The sequence below is a fragment of the Lampris incognitus genome, chromosome 1 (genome assembly GCF_029633865.1).
Source record: "Lampris incognitus isolate fLamInc1 chromosome 1, fLamInc1.hap2, whole genome shotgun sequence".
In the NCBI taxonomy this organism is placed as follows: Eukaryota; Metazoa; Chordata; class Actinopteri; order Lampriformes; family Lampridae; genus Lampris; species Lampris incognitus.
Window position 1 is genome coordinate 79,252,952 of NC_079211.1, and position 22,105 is coordinate 79,275,056.

The window sequence follows — 22,105 nt, forward strand, 5'->3', positions numbered from 1 at the left end:
AAACCACTAACCCCCCTTTCTGATCACAGCCAAATCGCTGAGTTCATCAAAAAGACAGAAATCAACACTATCAAATCACAGCCCAGCAAGCTGCTCCACATAAAGAAATCATACAGATGGGCTGAAAACAGTACAGAGGAATTCAAGAAAGCCATTGACAATCACGAAATCCAAAATATTTTAGATACCTTCCTAGATACCCCTTATCCTCAGTAAAGAAGGTGTCCGTCAGGCCGTGGAAAAAGTTAACAACATATTTGAAAAAACAGCAGAAAAAGCAAGATTAAGAAGATCAAGATCAAAATTTAAGAAAGAAGTTACCTGGTTTGATGCAGAATGTCAATCAACAAGGAGAGCACTTCACAAGTTATCCAATCAGAAACACAGAGATCCAAATAATACATCAATTAGACTTCTATATTGTGAGACACTAAGACTATATAAACACACACTCAGAACTAAGAAAGCTCAGTACACCCGTAAGCAACTGACACTGATTGAGGAGTCGTTAAACACCAATAAATTTTGGGACAATTGGAATCGCTTCAAAAAAACACATCATGAAGAATTAGTGATACAAGATGAAGATATCTGACAAACCATTTCCAAACTCTATTGAAGAAAGTCCAATCAGATCAAAACACGGACCAATGTAACATAATGAGCAGACTAGAAAAATTAGAACTGTCAATCAAGGAATATCAAAACCCACTCGACTCCCCCATCACTGAGCAGGAACTTTTAGACCAAACTGGAAAGCTGAAGCCCAAAAAACCATGTGGACCTGATTGCATTCTAAATGAAATGCTAAAATCTATGAATGAAAAGTCTCAATGTGCTACACTAAAGTTATTCAACCTAGTTCTGAGTGTGGGTTATTCCCCTGATATCTGGATTCACGGATTAATTACACCAATTTTCAAAAGTGGAGATAATTTTGACCCCAACAACTACCGAGGCATCTGTGTGAACAGTAATCTGGGGAAGGTATTCTGTAGTATCATCAACTCCCGGCTAATAAACTTCCTTAGGAAACAATGTCTTGAGTAAAAGCCAGAGTGGATTCTTACCAAATTACCGCACTACTGATCATATTTACACCCTAATTGAAAATATAATCAAAATAAAAACAAATTATTCACTTGTTTTATCGACTTCAAAAAAGCATTTGATTCTATTTGGCATTACGGATTGTTCTACAAATTAATGGAAAGCAATGTAGGGGGGGAAACATATATTATAAAATCACTGTACTCAGGAGCTAAGTGTGGAATCAAAATAGGATCCAAAAGAACTCACTATATCCCTCAGGAGTGCGGAGTGAGATAGGGCTGACCTTTTAGCCCAACTCTATTTAACTTGTATATCAATGAGTTGGCAACTATGATGAAAAACTCACTCTGCACATCAAGCCTTATAAAAACTATGAAAGATAAACCTTAGTAAAACATCAACACTTATAAAAACTATAAAAGATAAACCTTACTAAAACATCAACCCTTATAAAAACTATAAAAGATAAACCTTAGTAAAACATCTGTTATGCTCGCGCACCAGAACCTGACCCGTGTGGCGAAACCCAAGACAGACAGACACGAGATGACTTAAGTCTACAAAGGGGGGTTTTATTGTGGGAGGGAAATGTATGGTGAAAAAAGGCGTTCTGTTAGTGGGATGTGTGAATAAACTATGTGTGGTGTCCCGTGGTTTGCGTGTATAACTATATGTGAGTGTTTTTAGCCAATGTGTGGTGCGGTATGTACATGACCAGGTGGTGTTGAAGAAATGTGCGTGCACCTGGCGAGAAAGTCCAGTCCGTGATCCAAGAGGGGTTGTCCGAGAAAGTCCAGGTCCGAGATCCGGGAAGTCGAGTCCGAAAGGAGGGGTCCAGGTAGAGGGACAAGGGGGGAGATCGCAGGAGAGGTCCGGGGAGAAACGTGAAGGTCGCTGGGGACGAGGGAGACGCGGGGAGCCGTGGAAATCGCGGAGGGAGAGTCTTGGGAGGAAACAGAGACACGAAGATAAGACACTGGGGAATAAACAGAAAGCAAGGAACGCTGGAGGGCTTATCAGAACTTCACCGCAGGATTCAGTACGTCGAAGCACTGAGAGACGTTCTGGGAGGCTTCTTGTAGAAGGCTGCCTGATTGCCACAGGTGTGCCTGATGGATGATGGCAAACACCTGGTGCAGTGCAGCCGAGCGCTCGGATGTTTCCGGCACGTCCGAGCTGGGGGAGTGGCTTGAACGTGCCGGGGAGGCAGCTCGGGGCGGTGTAAGCACAACAGGACCCCCCCTCCTACGGGAGACCGTCCGATGGCGTTGGGGTGGGCCCGATAGAACTCCTCCAGGAGTGCAGGGTCGGCCAGGTAGGACCGGGGAACCCAGCTGCGGTCCTCGGGCCCATAGCCAACCCAGTCCACCAGGTATTGGTACCCACGCCCCCGGCGGCGTACGGCGAGCAGCTGGTCGACATCCCAGACCACGTCACCACCGTCGAGGACCCTGGGGGGTGGAGGAGCTTGGACAGGGGGCTGGTGGCTACCGGTTTGAGGCGCGAGACATGGAAGACGGGATGGATCTTGAGTGAGGTAGGGAGATGGAGACGCACCGCCGAAGGGTTGACGATGCGGTCGATGGTGTAGGGACCGACGTAGCGGGGAGCCAGCTTCCGGTTGAGGGTAGGGAGGGGCAGGTCCCGGGCCAGGAGCCATACCCTCTGGCCAGGTCGATAAGCTGGGGCCGGCACTCTCCGCCGGGCCCGCACTGTAGCTCGCAACATAGCGGCCCGGGCGATCTTCCAAACGCACCGACATCGGCGGAGATGGGCCCTCGTGGACGGGACCGCCACCTCCAACTCCTGATGGGGGAACAGAGGGGGTTGATAGCCCAGGGAACACTCGAAGGGGGACAAACCGGTAGCCGAACTCTCCATGGAGTTGAGCGAGTACTCCACCCAGGGCAGGTACTTGCTCCAGGAGGCGGGGTTGCTGGTGGTAACGCAACGCAAAGCCGCCTCCAGGGCTTGATTGGCCCGCTCTGCCTGCCCATTGGTCTGGGGGTGATACCCGGAGGAGAGGCTGACCGTGGCCCCAATCCCCTTACAGAAGGCCTGCCATACCTTCGAAGTGAACTGGGGACCACGGTCAGAGACAATGTCCAGGGGAATCCCATGAGGTCGGACGACGTGGGAGACGAGAAGGTCCGCCGTCTCGGCTGCAGAGGGGAGTTTGGTAAGGGCAACAAAATGGACGGCCTTGGAAAACCGGTCGACAATGGTCAGAATGGTGTCATTGCCTTGGGACACGGGGAGGCCAGTTACGAAGTCCAAGGCAATGTGGGACCAAGGTCGGCCGGGGACAGGAAGGGGGCGCAGGAGACCTGCTGGAGAGCCTTGCTGCGGGCGCAGGTGGTGCAGGCTGCCACAAACTCTCTGGTGTCTGCCTCCATGGTGGGCCACCAGAAACCCCTGCGGATGAAGGCCGCCGTTCGGTAGACACCGGGGTGGCAGGCAAGATGGCTGGAGTGGCCCCACTCCAGCACCTGGGGCCGGACAGAGGGAGGCACAAATAGCCGGTTCCGGGGTCCATTGCCTGGGTCGGGATGGGCGCGCTGGGCCCTTCTCACCACTGATTCGATGGCCCAGGTGACGGCGCCCACCACCCGGGCCGGGGGAAGGATGGTGTCTGGGGCGTCAGGGGACCCCTCGGGAAACAGACGGGAGAGGGCGTCTGCCCTGACGTTCTTGGTGCCCGGGCGGTAGGTGAGGGTGAAGTCGAACCGGCTGAAGAAGAGAGCCCAGCGCGCCTGCCTGGGGTTGAGCCTCTTAGCCGTCCGTACGTAGGTCAGGTTTTTGTGATCGGACCATACGATGAACGGCTGCCCTGCTCCCTCCAGCCAGTGTCTCCACTCCTCTAGGGCGGCGTGGACGGCCAGCAACTCCCTGTTGCCGATGTCATAATTCTTCTCCGCAGGACTGAAACGCCGGGAGAAGAAGGCGCACGGGTGGATCTTCTGGTCCTCCTCCGACCGCTGGGAGAGGACGGCTCCGATGCCCGTGTCCGATGCGTCCACCTCCACGATGAACTGTCTGCACGGGTCCGGGTGGGCGAGCACCGGAGCCGTTGTGAACAGCCTCTTCAGGGCCAAGAAGGCGGCTTCCGCCTCCGAGGTCCAGGAGAAGGGGCGGAGGTTGGAGGTGAGTGCAGTGAGGGGGGCGGCCACACGGCTGAACCCCCTGATGAAGCGCCGGTAGAAGTTTGCAAACCCCAGGAAGCGCTGGAGTTGCGTCCTGTTGGTGGGCCGTGCCCACTCCTCCACCGCTCGGGTCTTCCTGGGGTCAGTGCGGACGAGCCCCTTCTCCACGATGTGGCCAAGGAACTCCACGGAGGCGGAGTGGAACACGCACTTCTCGGCTTTCACGAAGAGCCTGTTCTCCAGCAGCCGTTGGAGGACCAGGCGGACATGCTGGTGGTGTTCCTCCTCAGTCCTGGAGAACACGAGTATGTCATCCAGGTACACCACCGCGAACGTGTTCAGCATGTCCCGGAGCACGTCGTTGACCAATGCCTGGAAGACGGCCGGGGCGTTGGTGAGGCCGAAGGGCATAACGAGGTACTCGAAATGCCCTAGGTGGGTGTTGAAGGCCGTCTTCTATTCATCCCCTTCCCGGATGCGCACCAGGTGGTACGCGCTGCGCAGGTCCAGCTTCGTGAACACCGTGGCGTGAGTGAGTGGCTCGAACGTGGAACTCATAAGGGGGAGTGGGTATTTATTTTTCACCGTGATATTATTTAACATTCGATAATCTATGCAAGGCCTCAGGCTGCCCTCCTTCTTTGCCACAAAAAAGAAGCCCGCCGCCACCGGGGAAGACGAGGGCCTTATGATTCCTGAGGCCAGGGACTCTGTGATATAATTGCGCATAGCCTCCTTCTCTGGGACGGAGAGGTTATACAACCGACCGGTGGGAAGGGCGGCCCCGGGAAAGAGATCTATGGCACAATCATAGGGACGGTGAGGGGGGAGGGAAAGTGCACTCTCTTTACTAAATACAGGGGCTAAATCGTGATAAATGGAAGGAACAGGCCTCGGGGCGGTGTAAGCACAACATAAACCTTAGTAAAACATCAACCCCTATAAAAACTATAAAAGATAAACCTTAGTAAAACATCAACCCTTATAAAAACTTTATAAAAAATAAACCTTAGTAAAACATCAACCCTTATAAAAACTTTATAAAAAATAAACCTTAGTAAAACATCAACCCTTATAAAATTTTATAAAAGATAAACCTTAGTAAGATATCAACCCTTATAAAAACTATAAAAGATAAACCTTAGTAAAACATCAAGCCTTATCAAGACTATACAAAATAAACCTTAGTAAAACATCAAGCCTTATAAAAACTATAAAAGATAAACCTTAGTAAAACATCAAGCCTTATAAAAACTATAAGAGATAAACCTTAGTAAAACATCAACCCTAATAAAAACTATAAAAGTTAAACCTTAGTAAAACATCAACCCTTATAAAAACTATAAAAGATAAACCTTAGTAAAACATCAAGTCTTATAAAAACTATAAAAGATAAACCTTAGTAAAATATCAACCCTTATAAAAACTATAAAAGATAAACCTTAGTAAAACATTAAGCCTTATCAAAACTATAAAAGATAAACCTTAGATAAAAGTCCAAATGAAACTGATCCGATTTGGAGAAAACCCACAGCAGGTCATGTGATTTTAATGTTGCGTTATGGCGCAGCGCATGTGTGCGCATAGATTTTGGCAGTACGTCATGTCGTGATGTTACGTTGAAAGGAGGCGGGGTTTTTGGTGACGTACACGGAAGTGCCCCACGCGCCTCAGCATGGAAGAACAGTGGGTAAAGTTTACGGGAAGAGCGTGAAACGGACAGAAGCGCGACAGACAGGCGTGCAGGCGAGACAACAGACGACAGACAGCAGACAGCGGACAGGCGTGCAGGCGAGACAGGTTGTTGGTGCTGCGTGTCGTCATCGCAGGGGTCAGTCAACGTGCGAAGGTACAGAGAGGGAAGCTGTTCAGTCGACACGCTTTTGCTTCTGTTTGTGTATCTGCTTTCACTCATTGCATGCTGACATGTGAGAGGCTTTCTGTGTTTGTGTTACTGTTTACTGACGAAATACACTGTCACGTTCTGTCTGCTGACGAGTGTGTGTGTGTGTGTGTGTGTGTGTGTGTGTGTGTGTGTGTGTGTGTGTGTGTGTGTGTGTGTGTGTGGTCAGGACCGCCAGTAGTGATGACGTCATCACCGGGGGACCAGCTGTGTCTCAACATCACCACTGACGTCTCCACGCCATCCAAGAAGAAGTCCACCAGACAGCAGGCCAAATGGGTCCAGGTATGACTTTGAAGCTGTTCAGTCTAAATCCAGTCCGAGTCTTCAAGTTGTGGAGTCCAGCTGAAGACCAGTGGGGCCAGAGCTTGTGTAAAGACTGACCCCAGAACAGTGTGAGTCCTGTTAATGAAAGAGCCTTTAGACTTTTCCCCTCTGCCCGGCAGTGACAGTTTCCAGAGAGCCTCAGACACGGTGAATGATCCTGAAGACGAGCACCCCAGGTGGCTCTCCAGGGACGCTTCATAGTCATTTCAGACCTGAAGAAGACAACTCAAGTCTCGTACTTGGCAGTTCTTTAAAAATGATCACGAGTCCTCGCTGGCAGTGTATGAGTCAAATCCAAGTTATTACGCTGTGACGATGAAACCGAGACCATCGACACATGGACTGGAGTCCATCTTGAAGACTAAGACCTGGTCTAGTCTTGGTAAACGCCACATCAGACCTGAGCAGCTGATCTGGTTCACGGTAGTGGGAGCGAGCTCCTGGTGCTGTCTTATTGCAGATGAGCTGCAAACACGCTGCAGCGGCTGAGAGCGGGTCTGTGTCGTTGATGGGTTTCATCACATCACCGGGACGTCCTGTGGTGTTGGTACCAAAGACCGGTCTTCATAATATCTCATGCACTCACGAGTCATGATCTTCAGATGGGGGTTCGGTGTCTGGAGTCGGACCAGGCGGGCGTTTGGCAGAGAGACTCTCACCATCTTAACATGTGCTCAATAATCTGATGAAGGAGAATGAGTGAGTGAAGGTGGTGGTGTGAGTCAGGTGTCCACGTGTGTTTAGTTCATGCAGTCTCGATAGTCGAGTTTACAAAACATGTTGGATTGTGCATTTATGAAACAGGAGCTGTTTTGCACGCGACCTCGCTTTCAACACTGTTGGAGGCTTCAGAAGATGGCTGTTTCTGTCTCCTCCCCCATACTCAGGAATATGAAGCGCCTTCATTTTATTGAACATGAATGTGGTTTCAGAAATGTCTCTTTAATGCCGTCCCATTGGCATCCAGGTAGTGTAGCGGTCTATTCCGTTGCATACCAACACGGGGATCGCCGGTTCGAATCCCCGTGTTACCTCCGGCTTGGTCGGGCGTCCCTACAGACACAATTGGCCGTGTCTGTGGGTGGGAAGCTGGATGTGGGTAGGTGTCCTGGTCGCTGCACTAGCGCCTCCTCTGGTCGGTCGAGGTGCCTGTTTGGAGGGGAGGGGGAACTGGGGGAAATAGTGTGATCCTCCCAGGCGCTACATCCCGCTGGTGAAACTCCTCACTGTCAGGTGAAAAGAAGCGGCTGGTGATTCCACATGTATTGGAGGAGACATGTGGTAGTCTGCAGCCCTCCCCGGATCAGCAGAGGGCGTGTTGCAGGGAAGAATGGGGTAGTTGGCCAGGTACAGTTGAGGAGAAAAAAAAGGGGGGGGGAAATCCCCCCCGAAAAAAAATGCTGTCTCGTTGTAATTCTCTGATAGAACTCTGATAGAACTCTGATTAAAGTGAATACAGATCACAGTAAATTAACTAATTGGGGAGAAATCCAGCTGTTAATCACATTATGTTTGAGTCCATTTAAACCTTAATGTGATTAGGATAGTTGGATTAAAGTGTTTACACGGCAGTTGCTATAATCAAATTATTGCTTTAATCTTATAAAAATCAAAGTTGTAGCCCAGTTTTTGCTGTGAACACACTGTCTCTGGATGGGTTTCTGGTAAGAAAGACTGCTTTTTATTTGAAGAATTCCTCTTATGTGTCTTACTTTCCAGAAGAGACAGAAGGCAAAGAAGAGGAGCTTGTCCACCTCTGTGGAAGCGTTTAATGGCGTCTCCTCCAAGCAGAGGAGGTTGGAGCAGTCAGCAGATTCCATTAGGAGTCAGGAGGAGCAGCAGAGCCTCAGTGGAGGAGACCCACCTCCTCCCACAGCAGTCAGTAAACACTTCCTCATATATCATATTATCACCATGTCCTTATATGACCTCTAAACAGGTCTGCAATGTTCTACATCTGCACATGTTCTACATCTGTACATGTTCTACATCTGCACATGTTCACATCTGCACATTTTCCACATCTGTACATGTTCCACATCTGCATATGTTCACATCTGTACATGCTCTAGATCGGCACATTTTCCACATCTGTACATTTTCTACATCTGTACATGTTCCACATCTGCATATGTTCACATCTGTACATGTTCTACATCTGCACAGGTTCTACATCTGTACATGTTCCACGTCTGCATATGTTAACATCTGTACATATTCTACATCTATACATCTTTACATCTGTACATGTTCACATCTGTACATGTTCTGCATCTGTACATGTTCTACATCTGTACATGCTCTAGATCGGCACATGTTCTAGAGCTGTAGATGTTCTACATCTGCACAGGTTCTACATCTGTACATGTTCCACATGTTAACATCTGCACATGTTCCACATCTGCATATGTTAACATCTGTACATATTCTACATCTGCACATATTCACATTTATAAATGTTCACATCTGTACATGTTCACATCTAAACATGTTCTCTACATCTGCACATGTTCCACATCTGTACATGTTCTACATCTGCGCACGTTCTACATTTGTACATTTTCTACATCTGTACATGTTCTACATCTGCACGTTCTACATTTGTACATGTTCCACATCTGCACATGTTCACATCTGTATATGTTCTACATCTGCACATGTTCTACATCTGTACATGTTCTACATCTGCACACGTTCTACATTTCTACATGTTCTACATCTGCACATGTTCTACATTTGTACATGTTCCACATCTGCACATTTTCCACATCTGTACATGTTCTATATCTGCACACGTTCTACATTTCTACATGTTCCACACCTGTACATGTTCTACATCTGTACATGTTCTACATCTGCACATCTTCACATCTGTACATGTTCCACATCTGCACATGTCCCACATCTGTACATGTTCTACATCTGCACATGTTCACATCTGCACATATTTCACATCTGTACATGCTCTACATCTGCACATGGTCTACATCTGCACACGGTCTACATTTGTACGTTCCACATCTGTACATCTGTACATCTTCTACATCTGCACATCTTCTACATCTGCACATCTTCTACATTTGTACATGTTCCACATCTTTACATGTTCACATCTTTACATGTTCTACATCTGCACAGGTTCTACATCTGTACATGTTTACATTTGCACATGCTCTACATTATACGTACATGTTCTACATCTGTACTAGTTCCACATCTGTATATTATATACACCTGTACATGCTCTACATCTGTACATATCCACACCTGCACATGTTCTACATCTGCACATGTTCTACATGTTCACATCTGCACATATTTCACATCTTTACATGCTCTACATCTGCACATGGTCTCCATCTGCACACGGTCTACATTTGTACGTTCCACATCTGTACATGTTCTACATCTGTACATCTTCTACATCTGCGCATCTTCTACATCTTCACATCTTCTACATTTGTACGTGTTCCACATCTTTACATGTTCACATCTTTAAATGTTCTACATCTGTACATGTTTACATCTGCACATGTTCTACAATATATACGTACATGTTCTACATCTGTACTAGTTCCACATCTGTATATTATATACGCCTGTACATGCTCTACATCTGTACATATCCACACCTGCACATGTTCTACATCTGCACATGGTCTACATTTGTACATGTTCCACATCTGTACATTTTCTACATCTACGCACGTTCTACATTTGTACATGTTCTACATCTGTACATGTTTTAAACCTGAACATGTTCTACATCTGTACATTTACATCTGCATATGTTCCACTTCTGCACATGTTCTACATTTGTACATGTTCTAGATCTGTACATGTTCACATCTGTACATGTTCTACATGTGCACAGGTTCTACATCTGCACAGGTTCTACATCTGTACATGTTCCAAATCCGCATATGTTTACATCTGTACACGTTCTACATCTAAACATGTTCTCTACATCTGCAATTGTTCCACATCTGTACATGTTCTACATCTGCTCACGCTCTACATTTGTACATGTTACACATCTGTACATGTTCACATCTGCACACGTTCTACATTTCTACATGTTCCACATCTGTACATGTTACACATCTGCACATGTTCTACATTTGTACATGTTCCACATCTGTACATGTTCTACATCTGCACATGTACTACATTTTACATGTTCCGCATCTACACATGTTCAACATCTGTACATGTTCTACATCTGCACATGTTCACATCCGCACATATTCCACATCCGTACATGCTCTACATTTGTACATGTTCCACATCTGCACATGTTCTACATTTGTACATGTTCCACATCTTTACATGTTCACATCTGTACATGTTCTACATCTGCACAGGTTCTACATCTGTGCATGTTTACATCTGCACATGTTCTACATCTATACTAGTTCCACATCTGTATATTCTCTACATCCGTACATGCTCTACATCTGTACATATCGATATGTGCACATGTTCTACAGCTGTACATGTTCTACATCTGCACAGGTTCTACATCTGTGCATGTTTACATCTGCACATGTTCTACATCTATACTAGTTCCACATCTGTATATTCTCTACATCCGTACATGCTCTACATCTGTACATATCGATATGTGCACATGTTCTACAGCTGTACATGTTCTACATCTGCACATGTTCACATCTACACATATTCCACATCTGTACATGCTCTACATCTGCACATGGTCTACATTTGTACATGTTCCACATCTGGACATGTTCTACATTTGTACATATTCCACATCTTTACAAGTTCTGCCTCTGTACATGTTTACATCTGCACATGTTCTACATTATACATGTTCTACATCTGTTCTAGTTCCACATCTGTATATTCTCTACATCGGTACATATCCACATCTGCACATGTTCTACATCTGTGCATGTTCCACCTCTGTGCATGTTCTACACCTGCACATGTTTTACATCTTAACATGTTCTACATTTGTACATGTTCCACATCTGCACATGTTCATATCTGTACATGTTTAAAATCTGCACATTTTCTACATTTGTACATGTTCTGCATCTGCACATGTTCTACATTTGTACATGTTCTACATCTGCACATGTTCTAAATCTGCACCTGCTTTACATCTGTACACGTTCCACATCTGTACAAGTTTACATCTGTACATGTTCTACATCTGCACATGTTCTAAATCTGCACCTGCTTTACATCTGTACATGTTCCACATTTGTACATGCTCTACATGTTCTACATCTGTACATGTTCTACATTAGCCCATTGTCTACATCTGTACATGTTCCATCTGCACATTTTCCTCATCTGTACATGTTCTACATCTGTGCATGTTCCACCTCTGTGCATATTCCACATCTGTACACATTCTACATCTGTGTACATGTTCTACATCTGTGTACATGTTCTACATTTGTGCATGTTCTGTCTCTCTGTGTCTGTCTGTCCATCTACATACCTGTCTGTCTGTCTCTTTTTCTGTCTAAAATTAGATTAATCTCTGTTCCAGGTTTTTGCTCCACCCGCCCAGAACCTTGGAAAGGAGAGGGGCAGAGGAGGAGTTGGGGGGGCCTCCTTTAAGACTTCCTCTCTGTTCAAACACAACCCCGACATCCCAGAGATCCACAGGTTTCTTCCACTACCTTCTTTCCCACAGAAAACCAATCCAGACGCTGTCAGCATGCTGTCATGGAAACTAGTGTTCTGTTGCCATGGTGATGACATCATGTGGATGAGCAAGTGACTGTTTGCAAAATAATGGTTGATACAGAGATCCACCAATGAGTGCTCAGCATCTGTGTCTACTTCCTGTGACATCATACACCTCACTGAGCTCCACAGAGAGCAGCTCTGATGGAAGTAGGACAGAGAACGATAGATGAGTAGAGAGCTGAAGGAGAGAGAGGAGGTGAATTGATAGCTCCTACCAGGGAAATGCTATCCTGAGTGACTCCAGGATAAACTAAAGATGCCGATGTAAAAAGAATTTAAAAACGCCACGATTTCCAACTTGTAAGGATTGAAGAAGCTGGGACATGTTGCGCCGCTGTTCATCAGCTTTCTAAAACCCGCTCGCCACTGACTCACATATCAGATAGGCTTACATGTTTTATCTGTCAAGACCAAAAGAATGGTGAAATAAATCAAACATTTAATTATAATACTCATGCCTTTTCCCCTCCATAGTGTCGCATGATAAACGACTGAAAAAAATCCTACAACTGTTATTTCCTCAGACATTTGTTAGAAGCTCTTACTGTGATGTCCATAACCCAAACTGCAGTCCAGCTCCATAACACACTGTTGACTGTGATGATGCTAAAGTTTCAACTAACCAGTCATGGTGTTGTTCAAGTTTCACTTCATTATCATATACATATAAAAAGTACCATGTACCTACAAATGCACTGAGATGCATATGCCCTGGCTCTCTCGGCCCTTAAAACTATAGGAACTATAGGAAATAATAGATAATAACAAAAACAATAAATTAGAATCGGAAATCCAACAAAATAGTGAATCAATGAATGTTATGTAAGGAGCCTATTGTTCATTACTCTGACTGGTGGTAAAAACTTTTTGAGGCAGCTGGTCGGAGCTGTGATGCTCTGTAAGCATTGTCGTGAGGGAAGCAGGAGATCACACCATGTGCTGGGTGGATGGTGTCCTCCATCATACTTAGTACCTTCCTTCTGCAACGGGCTGTGTACATGTCCTGAAGCTGTGACAGGGCTGTTCCTATGATGTCTGAAGCCGCTTTTACTATCCTTCTCTGTTATTTGTGGTCCTGTTTAGTCAGGTTGCCAAACCACACCAGTATGCTTCCTGTAAGGATGCTCGCTATGGTAGTCTGATAGAAACTGATCAGGGTTTTTGTGGACATTTTGAATTTTTTAAGACATCTCTGAAAGTATAGTCTCTGTTGTACCTTCTTGAGTGGAGACCAGGAGTCTGAGGTCTGAACACCTAAAAATCTGAAGTTCTTTACAATTTCAACTTGGACACTGTTGATGTAAACTGCTGTCTGAACTGTTTTGGACTTCCTAAAATCAACAATTATCTCCTTTGTTTTCTCAACATTTAGGGAGAGGTTGTTATCTTGACACCGTATGGATAGGTCCCTCACCTCCTTCCTATAGGCATCTTCATTGTTGTCATTTATCAGTCCAATCACTCTAGTGTCATCTGCAAATGTCACTATGCTGTTATATCTGGTGACACAGTCATGTGTGAACAGACTGTACAGTAAGGGACTAAGACAACAACCCTGCCGTGCTCCTCTGTGGAGAACTATGGTAGATGAGTAGCTGGTACCTGTGTGGAGAACTATGGTAGATGAGCCCCTGGTACCTGTGTGGAGAACTATGGTAGATGAGTAGCTGGTACCTGTGTGGAGAACTGTGGTAGATGAGTAGCTGGTACCTGTGTGGAGAACTATGGTAGATGAGTAGCTGGTACCTTTGTGGAGAACTATGGTAGATGAGCAGCTGGTACCTGTGTGGAGAACTATGGTAGATGAGCAGCTGGTACCTGTGTGGAGAACTATGGTAGATGAGTAGCTGGTACCTGTGTGGAGAACTATGGTAGATGAGTAGCTGGTACCTGTGTGGAGAACTATGGTAGATGAGTAGCTGGTACCTGTGTGGAGAACTATGGTAGATGTGTAGCTGGTACCTGTGTGGAGAACTGTGGTAGATGAGTAGCTGGTACCTATGTGGAGAACTGTGGTAGATGAGTAGCTGGTACCTGTGTGGAGAACTGTGGTAGATGAGTAGCTGGTACCTGTGTGGAGAACTGTGGTAGATGAGCAGCTGGTACCTCTGTGGAGAACTATGGTAGATGAGTAGCTGGTACCTGTGTGGAGAACTATGGTAGATGAGCAGCTGGTACCTGTGTGGAGAACTGTGGTAGATGAGTAGCTGGTACCTGTGTGGAGAACTGTGGTAGATGGGTAGCTGGTACCTGTGTGGAGAACTGTGGTAGATGAGCAGCTGGTACCTCTATGGAGAACTATGGTAGATGAGCAGCTGGTACCTGTGTGGAGAACTATGGTAGATGAGCAGCTGGTACCTGTGTGGAGAACTATGGTAGATGAGTAGCTGGTACCTGTCTGGAGAACTATGGTAGATGAGCAGCTGGTACCTGTGTGGAGAACTATGGTAGATGAGCAGCTAGTACCTGTGTGGAGAACTGTGGTAGATGAGCAGCTGGTACCTGTGTGGAGAACTGTGGTAGATGAGTAGCTGGTACCTGTGTGGAGAACTATGGTAGATGAGTAGCTGGTACCTGTGTGGAGAACTATGGTAGATGTGTAGCTGGTATCTGTGTGGAGAACTATGGTAGATGTGTAGCTGGTACCTGTGTGGAGAACTATGGTAGATGAGCAGCTGGTACCTGTGTGGAGAACTATGGTAGATGTGTAACTGGTACCTCTATGGAGAACTGTGGTAGATGAGTAGCTGGTACCTGTGTGGAGAACTATGGTAGATGAGCAGCTGGTATCTGTGTGGAGAACTATGGTAGATGAGCAGCTGGTACCTCTATGGAGAACTGTGGTAGATGAGTAGCTGGTACCTGTGTGGAGAACTATGGTAGATGAGCAGCTGGTATCTGTGTGGAGAACTATGGTAGATGAGTAGCTGGTACCTGTGTGGAAAACTATGGTAGATGTGTAGCTGGTACCTGTGTGGAGAACTATGGTAGATGAGCAGCTGGTACCCGTGTGGAGAACTATGGTAGATGAGTAGCTGGTACCTGTGTGGAGAACTGTGGTAGATGAGTAGCTGGTACCTGTGTGGAGAACTATGGTAGATGAGTAGCTGGTACCTGTGTGGAGAACTATGGTAGATGAGTAGCTGGTACCTGTGTGGAGAACTGTGGTAGATGAGTAGCTGGTACCTGTGTGGAGAACTGTGGTAGATGAGCAGCTGGTACCTCTATGGAGAACTGTGGTAGATGAGTAGCTGGTACCTGTGTGGAGAACTATGGTAGATGAGTAGCTGGTACCTGTGTGGAGAACTATGGTAGATGTGTAGCTGGTATCTGTGTGGAGAACTATGGTAGATGTGTAGCTGGTACCTGTGTGGAGAACTATGGTAGATGTGTAGCTGGTACCTGTGTGGAGAACTATGGCAGATGAGTAGCTGGTACCTGTGTGGAGAACTATGGCAGATGTGTAGCTGGTACCTGTGTGGAGAACTATGGTAGATGAGCAGCTGGTACCTGTGTGGAGAACTATGGTAGATTAGCAGCTGGTACCTGTGTGGAGAACTATGGTAGATGTGTAGCTGGTACCTGTGTGGAGAACTATGGTAGATGTGTAGCTGGTACCTGTGTGGAGAACTATGGTTGATGAGCAGCTGGTACCTCTATGGAGAACTGTGGTAGATGAGTAGCTGGTACCTTTGTAGAGAACTATGGTAGATGAGCAGCTGGTATCTGTGTGGAGAACTATGGTAGATGAGTAGCTGGTACCTGTGTGGAGAACTATGGTAGATGTGTAGCTGGTACCTGCTCTCACTGTCTGAATTCTGCCTCTCAGAAAGTCATATAACCACTTGCAGATGGAACTACAAAGACCAAGGTCCCTAAGCTTTAACACCAGTTTAGAAGGAGGTACAATGGTATTAAATGCAGAGCTGTAGTCAATAAACAACATTCTGACATAGGGTTTTTTTTCCTCCAAGGTGTTTTAACACAATATGCAGATGACACAGCTTCTTCCACACATCTATTGGACTGATACGCAAACTGTAGCAGATGAAGGTTGGCAGGAATGTTAATATTTATTTATGTCTTAACTAAGCATGTTATAATTACTGAGGTCAGAGCACCAGATGTGTAGTCAGTAAGACAAGTACAGGTGGCATTTGTGGTACAGGGTATTGGAGCTTATCTGAAAAGTTATTTGGACAAAACAACGGTAACGGGGAGACTTGGAACATTTTGCAAACGGTCAATTTAACCAACTGTCTCACTGTTGTTATTTTGACGTTTACAGTTACCATGGCAACAGGGCTGTACATACTATTGACCAATCCTGAGAGGGAGACAGGCGGTGTGTCTGAAGTTCTTTCTCCCTGTATTTCTCCCTGACTCTAGGTCTGCTGTCTCCCCCATAAACGAGAAGATTTTCACAAGTGACTCTTTCGCTGAACTCGACCTCCACCCTCACCTGGTCAGACACACACACACACACACACACACACACACACACACACACACACACACACAAGCTTTACTGTGGATGGTGGGCTGCTGAGTATTCTGAGTGCTGATTGGTTGTTGATGTCCACCAGGTGGCAACGCTGAACAAGGTTCTGAATGTGACCACCATGACCAGGTGAGTCTGACCCTTGACCCCAAACCCTCTCACGACCAATGTGTGTAAGACTCCTTGTACTGGCAGCTCTGTAATGTGTTTATCACTAAATAGATGTATCCTAGCAGCAAGGCTAACAGATACCTGTGTGTGTTAGCTGTGACATACACACTGTTCACTGTTCAGAGTGTGTTTTATTGTGTCTCACTCGGTATGCTACTGTTTGTCTGTGTGTGTGTGTGTGTGGGGGGGGGGGGGGTCTCTAGTGTCCAGAAACAGACCATCCCAATTCTGCTATCAGGACGAGATGCAGTGGTTCGATCTCAGACTGGATCTGGTGAGACCATACAGTCACAACACACCTCCTCACTTCCAGAACCACAGAAAAACATTTGTATTGATTTTTACTGTCAAATGACGTCAGCTTTACTTTCCACTGACATCATTTTTACTGTCCACTGACATCACAGACCACTCAGTACGTTTACATGACACTTAAAACATCGAGTTATTGCGCTAGTCCGACTGAAACCGGACTTTTAAAATGCATGTCAACATGTTAGCTCGACAGGGAGGAGGATGAAGTATTCATGTCCTTTGAGGAAATATCTACCAAGTATGACATTCCAAGGAATCATTTTCTCAAATATCTTCAGCTAAGGAGTTTTATATCATCCTGTCAAAGCCATTCATTAGACATTCCTACCATTTCTATATTAGAAGTTGCAGTCACAAAACACTGTTATGATAAAGGTTTAATTTCAACTATGTATGACTTATTTGTATCTGGATCTGATGAATCATCAGAGACAAAACTGAGATTATGCGAGGGAGATATAGAGGAGGAAATATCTTTAGAAGAATGGAGTGAGGCATGTAAAGAGGCCCAGAGACAGACAGTTAGCAGCAACCTAAAGCTTCTACAGTATAAATGGCTGATGCGTACATATATACCTCCTGTTAAATTGCACAAGTTTAATGACAATATTCCTGATACCTGTATTAAGTGTAGTGAGGCAAGGGGGGCGCTGTTTCACTGTATATGGGAATGTGTGGAAGTGAAAACCTTCTGGCAAGATGTTGTTGATATGATTGGTCAAATTTTGTCAAAGAAATTACCATTGAGTCCAAAGCTTTTTATTCTTGGTTTATATCCTACCATCCCACATCTACATAGCAATGAGTTCAGATTTATAGATATGTGTATATTACAAGCAAAACGTGTAATTGCTCTTAATTGGAAAAGTGTTGATGGACCAAGAATTGGTATGTGGGTTAAAGAAATGGCTTCAAACATGTCAATGGAAAAGATAATGTATATTGTTAGATGTAAACAAAGTGTTTTTGATCAAATCTGGGGATTGTTTCTGTACTTCTTAAGACATAATACTAATGTTGGTAACTTGCTTCAGCAAGAACAAGCTCTGGGGGAGTAGACCAACTCTATCTGATTGTTTATATGCGTAAAAGCAACTGAAAAAACCACACCCTCTAATCAGTCTGTGAAAGAAATTATTATTGAAAATGTTTGCTGTACTGTGCCATTACTTGTTTTGGTGTAATTTGCAAACAAAACTCAATAAATATATTGCTTAAAAAACACGTTAGCTCGACTGAAATCGAAGTTGTAATAGTGGGACTAACACACCCAGATGACGCCACTGGAACTGGATTTACTTCTGCATGTGTACACCTTAGTCGGACTGGAGCTGGTCGAGGCGATCTGCGCACGCGCTAACTTTCCGCGCGCCAAGTCTGACCCGGAAGTCGAATAGCGTAAACAGAAGAAGAGGGGGACACAAGAAGAGGAAGCCGGTAACTGCAAACATGGCCAAAACATCGAGAGCTCATTCTTGGACGGATGAAGAGACGGAGTATACGCTTACTCAGTTGAAAGAGCTGAACCGCTTCTTCTTCGTCTTCTTCGGAGGGGTTGCTAACTTCCTAGTTCACTACGACGATTGTTGTGCTCTGCGTGTGTGACGTAATAGGTCAACCGGTAATGGCACAAACAAACAAGCCGAAAGGGTGCATATCGCCACCTATCGTAGCGGAGCCCACATGACTCCCTCAGTAAATCGATTTCCCTCCCGCGCGTGTATACTGGGACCAAGTCAGTAGTCGGACTAATTAACTTATCGAGCTATAACCATAGCTCGACTAAACTGTGCATGTAAACGTACTGACTGTGTGTATACTTCACTCCCCATTTCTGTGCTGATGTATGTTGAGGTGTACTGTGTGTTAAATTTTACTGTGTTGAGGTGGACTGTGTTAAGTTTAATTGTGTTGAGGTGTACTGTGTTAAGGTGTACTGTGTTGAGGTGTACTGTGTGTTAAGTCTTACTGTGTTGAGGTGTACTGTGTTAAGTTTTATTTTGTTGAGGTGTACTGTGTTGAAGTGTACTGTGTGTTAAGTCTTACTGTGTTGAGGTGTACGGTGTTAAGTTTTATTGTGTTGAGGTGTACCGTGTTGAGGTGTACTGTGTGTTAAGTCTTACTGTGTTGAGGTGTACTGTGTTAAGTTTTATTGTGTTGAGGTGTACTGTGTGTTAAGTCTTGCTGTGTTGGGGTGTACTGTGTTGAGGTGTACTGTGTTAAGTTTTACCATGTTGAGGTGCACTGTTAAGTCTTACTGTGTTGAGGTCTACTGTGTTAAGTTTTACCGTGTTGAGGTGCACTGTGTTAAGTCTTACTGTGTTGAGGTGTACTGTGTTAAGTTTTACCGTGTTCAGGTGCACTGTGTTAAGTCTTACTGTGTTGAGGTGTACTGTGTTAAGTCTTACCGTGTTCAGGTGCACTGTGTTAAGTCTTACTGTGTTCAGGTGCACTGTGTTAAGTCTTACTGTGTTGAGGTGTACTGTGTAGTGACTCTTCCTGATGTGTCTTGTGTGTGATTCACTGTGCAGTGACAAAGAATGTCCTCTTTGATGACAGTGGACTCAGAGTTTATTATCCTCACCTGTCTGTCTGTCTGTCTCTGCAGTTAAGACTCTGTGTTGTTATCCTCACCTGTCTGTCTGTCTCTCCAGTTAAGACTCTGTGTTGTTATCCTCATCTGTCTGTCTGTCTGTCTGTCTCGCCAGGTAAGACTCTGTGTTATGGTATTCCAGTGGTTCAGTTTCTTCAGGCCGTCCAGCCCAAAATCCAACGATCAGATGGACCACTGGTTCTGGTTATAGTTCCTACCAGAGAGGTACCTGTCTATCTACTCTAGACCTGTCATATTACTACTACCTGTCTATCTACCCTAGACCCATCCGGTTACTACTACCTGTCCATCTACCTTAGACACATCCTATTACTACTACCTGTCTATCTACCCTAGAGCCGTGATATTACTACTACCTATCTATCAACCCTAGACCCGTCATATTACTACTACCTGTCAATCTACCCTAGACCCATCCAGTTACTACTACCTGTCTATCTACACTAGACCCATCCTATTACTACTACCTGTCTATCTACCCTAGACCCATCATATTACTACTACCTGTCTATCTACCCTAGGCCTGTCATTTAGACGGGCTTCCCGTTTACAAGCATTACTGGGTGCGTGTGCAGCCAGGGGGCCAAAGCGGCTCAACAATGAACATGTTGACCATTTCCCTCCCGTCCTTCTGGCGGGTTGTGCAGTTTATTGCACAACAGTTGCGGGTATCATCTGTGCTGTATCTGAGCTCTGTCTTCGGTAAAATCTCTGCGCTGTAGCTGCTTTCTGCCCCCTAGTTGTGCACACATCTCTGTGATGACGTTGCACAGAAACCCTCCTATACTACCTGTTTAATGATCCTGTCTGTCATTCAGACACCTGTCTGTCTATCCTACATCTCTCACAATACCCGTCTGTCTACCCTACATATAGCAAGACCTATCTATCTGTCATTATAACACCTGTCTGTCTATCCTACATCTCTCACAGTACCCATAAGTCTACCCTACAAATAGCAAGACCTATCTATCTGTCATTATAACACCTGTCTGTCTATCCTACATCTCTCACAGTACTCGTCTGTCTACCCTACATATAGCAAGACCTATCTATCTGTCATTATAACACCTGTCTGTCTATCCTACATCTCTCACAGTACCCATAAGTCTACCCTACAAATAGCAAGACCTATCTATCTGTCATTATAACACCTGTCTGTCTATCCTACATCTCTCACAGTACTCGTCTGTCTACCCTACATATAGCAAGACCTATCTGTCTGTCATTATGACACCTGTCTATCTATCCTACATCTCTCACAATACCCGTCTGTCTACCCTACATGTAGCAAGACCTATCTATCTGTCATTATAACACCTGTCTATCTATCCTACATCTCTCACAATACCCGTCTGTCTACCCTACATACAGCAAGACCTATCTATCTGTCATTATGACACCTGTCTGTCTATCCTACATCTCTCACAATACCCGTCTGTCTACCCTACATATAGCAAGACCTATCTATCCGTCATTTTGATATCTGTCTGTCATTATGAAACCTGTATATCTACACTTATCATTATCATACCTGTCTATCTATCATCATCATCATTGGCGGTCACGCAAAGCGAGTGTGACTGTCTTCTGTTGGGTTGTGTACTTGTGGGTCTTCAGATGGCTGTAGAGTCCGATCCACATACTGTGGTGCAGTATGCACATTATGTATATATCATTACAATACCTGTCTATTACAGATCTGTCACCCCGACACCTTTCAATCATCCGATTTGTTCTCTCTCTCTCTGTCTCTCTCTCTCAGCTGGCCCTGCAGACTTTCCAGACCTTCCAGAAGCTTTTAAAGGTAGAGATTCATTCTTCTTCATCTGCCTAAGATGTAGTCATCACCAGTTCTTTTATCGACTGACTCAAATTAACCACAATAATACGATTGTGAGGTAGTCGGCAGGGACACAGTTGACTTCTACACATTTAACACTGAGGGTTTCGCTGAGCCTTTTGTTATTTTTTGCATATGTGTTTGTGATAAAATAAAGATGCAACATGGAAGGGTTTGGCGGACGTTTATCTTCTTCTTCTGTCTTCGTGGGGTCTTAAGGTGGAAGGCGTACTCTGTTTTTCATGGATAGCGGTAAGCAGTCAACATACTGATGGAAGCAGTTTTGTGAATGCTGAACAAAACAGAATTTATACACCTCTTGAAGCCCTACCCATTTTCACACCTAAACATGCATGTTCAATCACGGTGGAAGTGGGCGTGGCCTTATGAATCTCCAGTTTGGAAAATGGGCGTGGCCTTCAGAATCTCCAGCTTGGGAAGTGGGCGTGGCCTTCAGAATCTCCGGTTTGGAAAGTGGTGTCTGATGTGAGCTGGCGAGTGGAGCAGC

The 22,105-nt window shown here is 45.3% G+C and overlaps 1 protein-coding gene across 1 annotated transcript in view; it reads left to right on the forward strand.

The window, feature by feature from the left end:
* The first annotated feature begins 5,865 nt into the window (after positions 1–5,865).
* ddx31 (DEAD (Asp-Glu-Ala-Asp) box polypeptide 31) overlaps positions 5,866–22,105 on the forward strand; it is a 39,878-nt gene continuing 23,638 nt past the window's right edge. Inside the window, exons 1-9 of the mRNA XM_056284457.1 lie at positions 5,866–6,045; positions 6,269–6,384; positions 8,146–8,304; positions 11,951–12,069; positions 16,543–16,618; positions 16,740–16,783; positions 17,029–17,099; positions 19,849–19,958; positions 21,520–21,561. Coding sequence (XP_056140432.1) covers positions 6,283–6,384; positions 8,146–8,304; positions 11,951–12,069; positions 16,543–16,618; positions 16,740–16,783; positions 17,029–17,099; positions 19,849–19,958; positions 21,520–21,561 — 723 coding nt within the window. The 5' untranslated portion in view covers positions 5,866–6,045; positions 6,269–6,282. The remainder of the gene's footprint in view (positions 6,046–6,268; positions 6,385–8,145; positions 8,305–11,950; positions 12,070–16,542; positions 16,619–16,739; positions 16,784–17,028; positions 17,100–19,848; positions 19,959–21,519; positions 21,562–22,105) is intronic.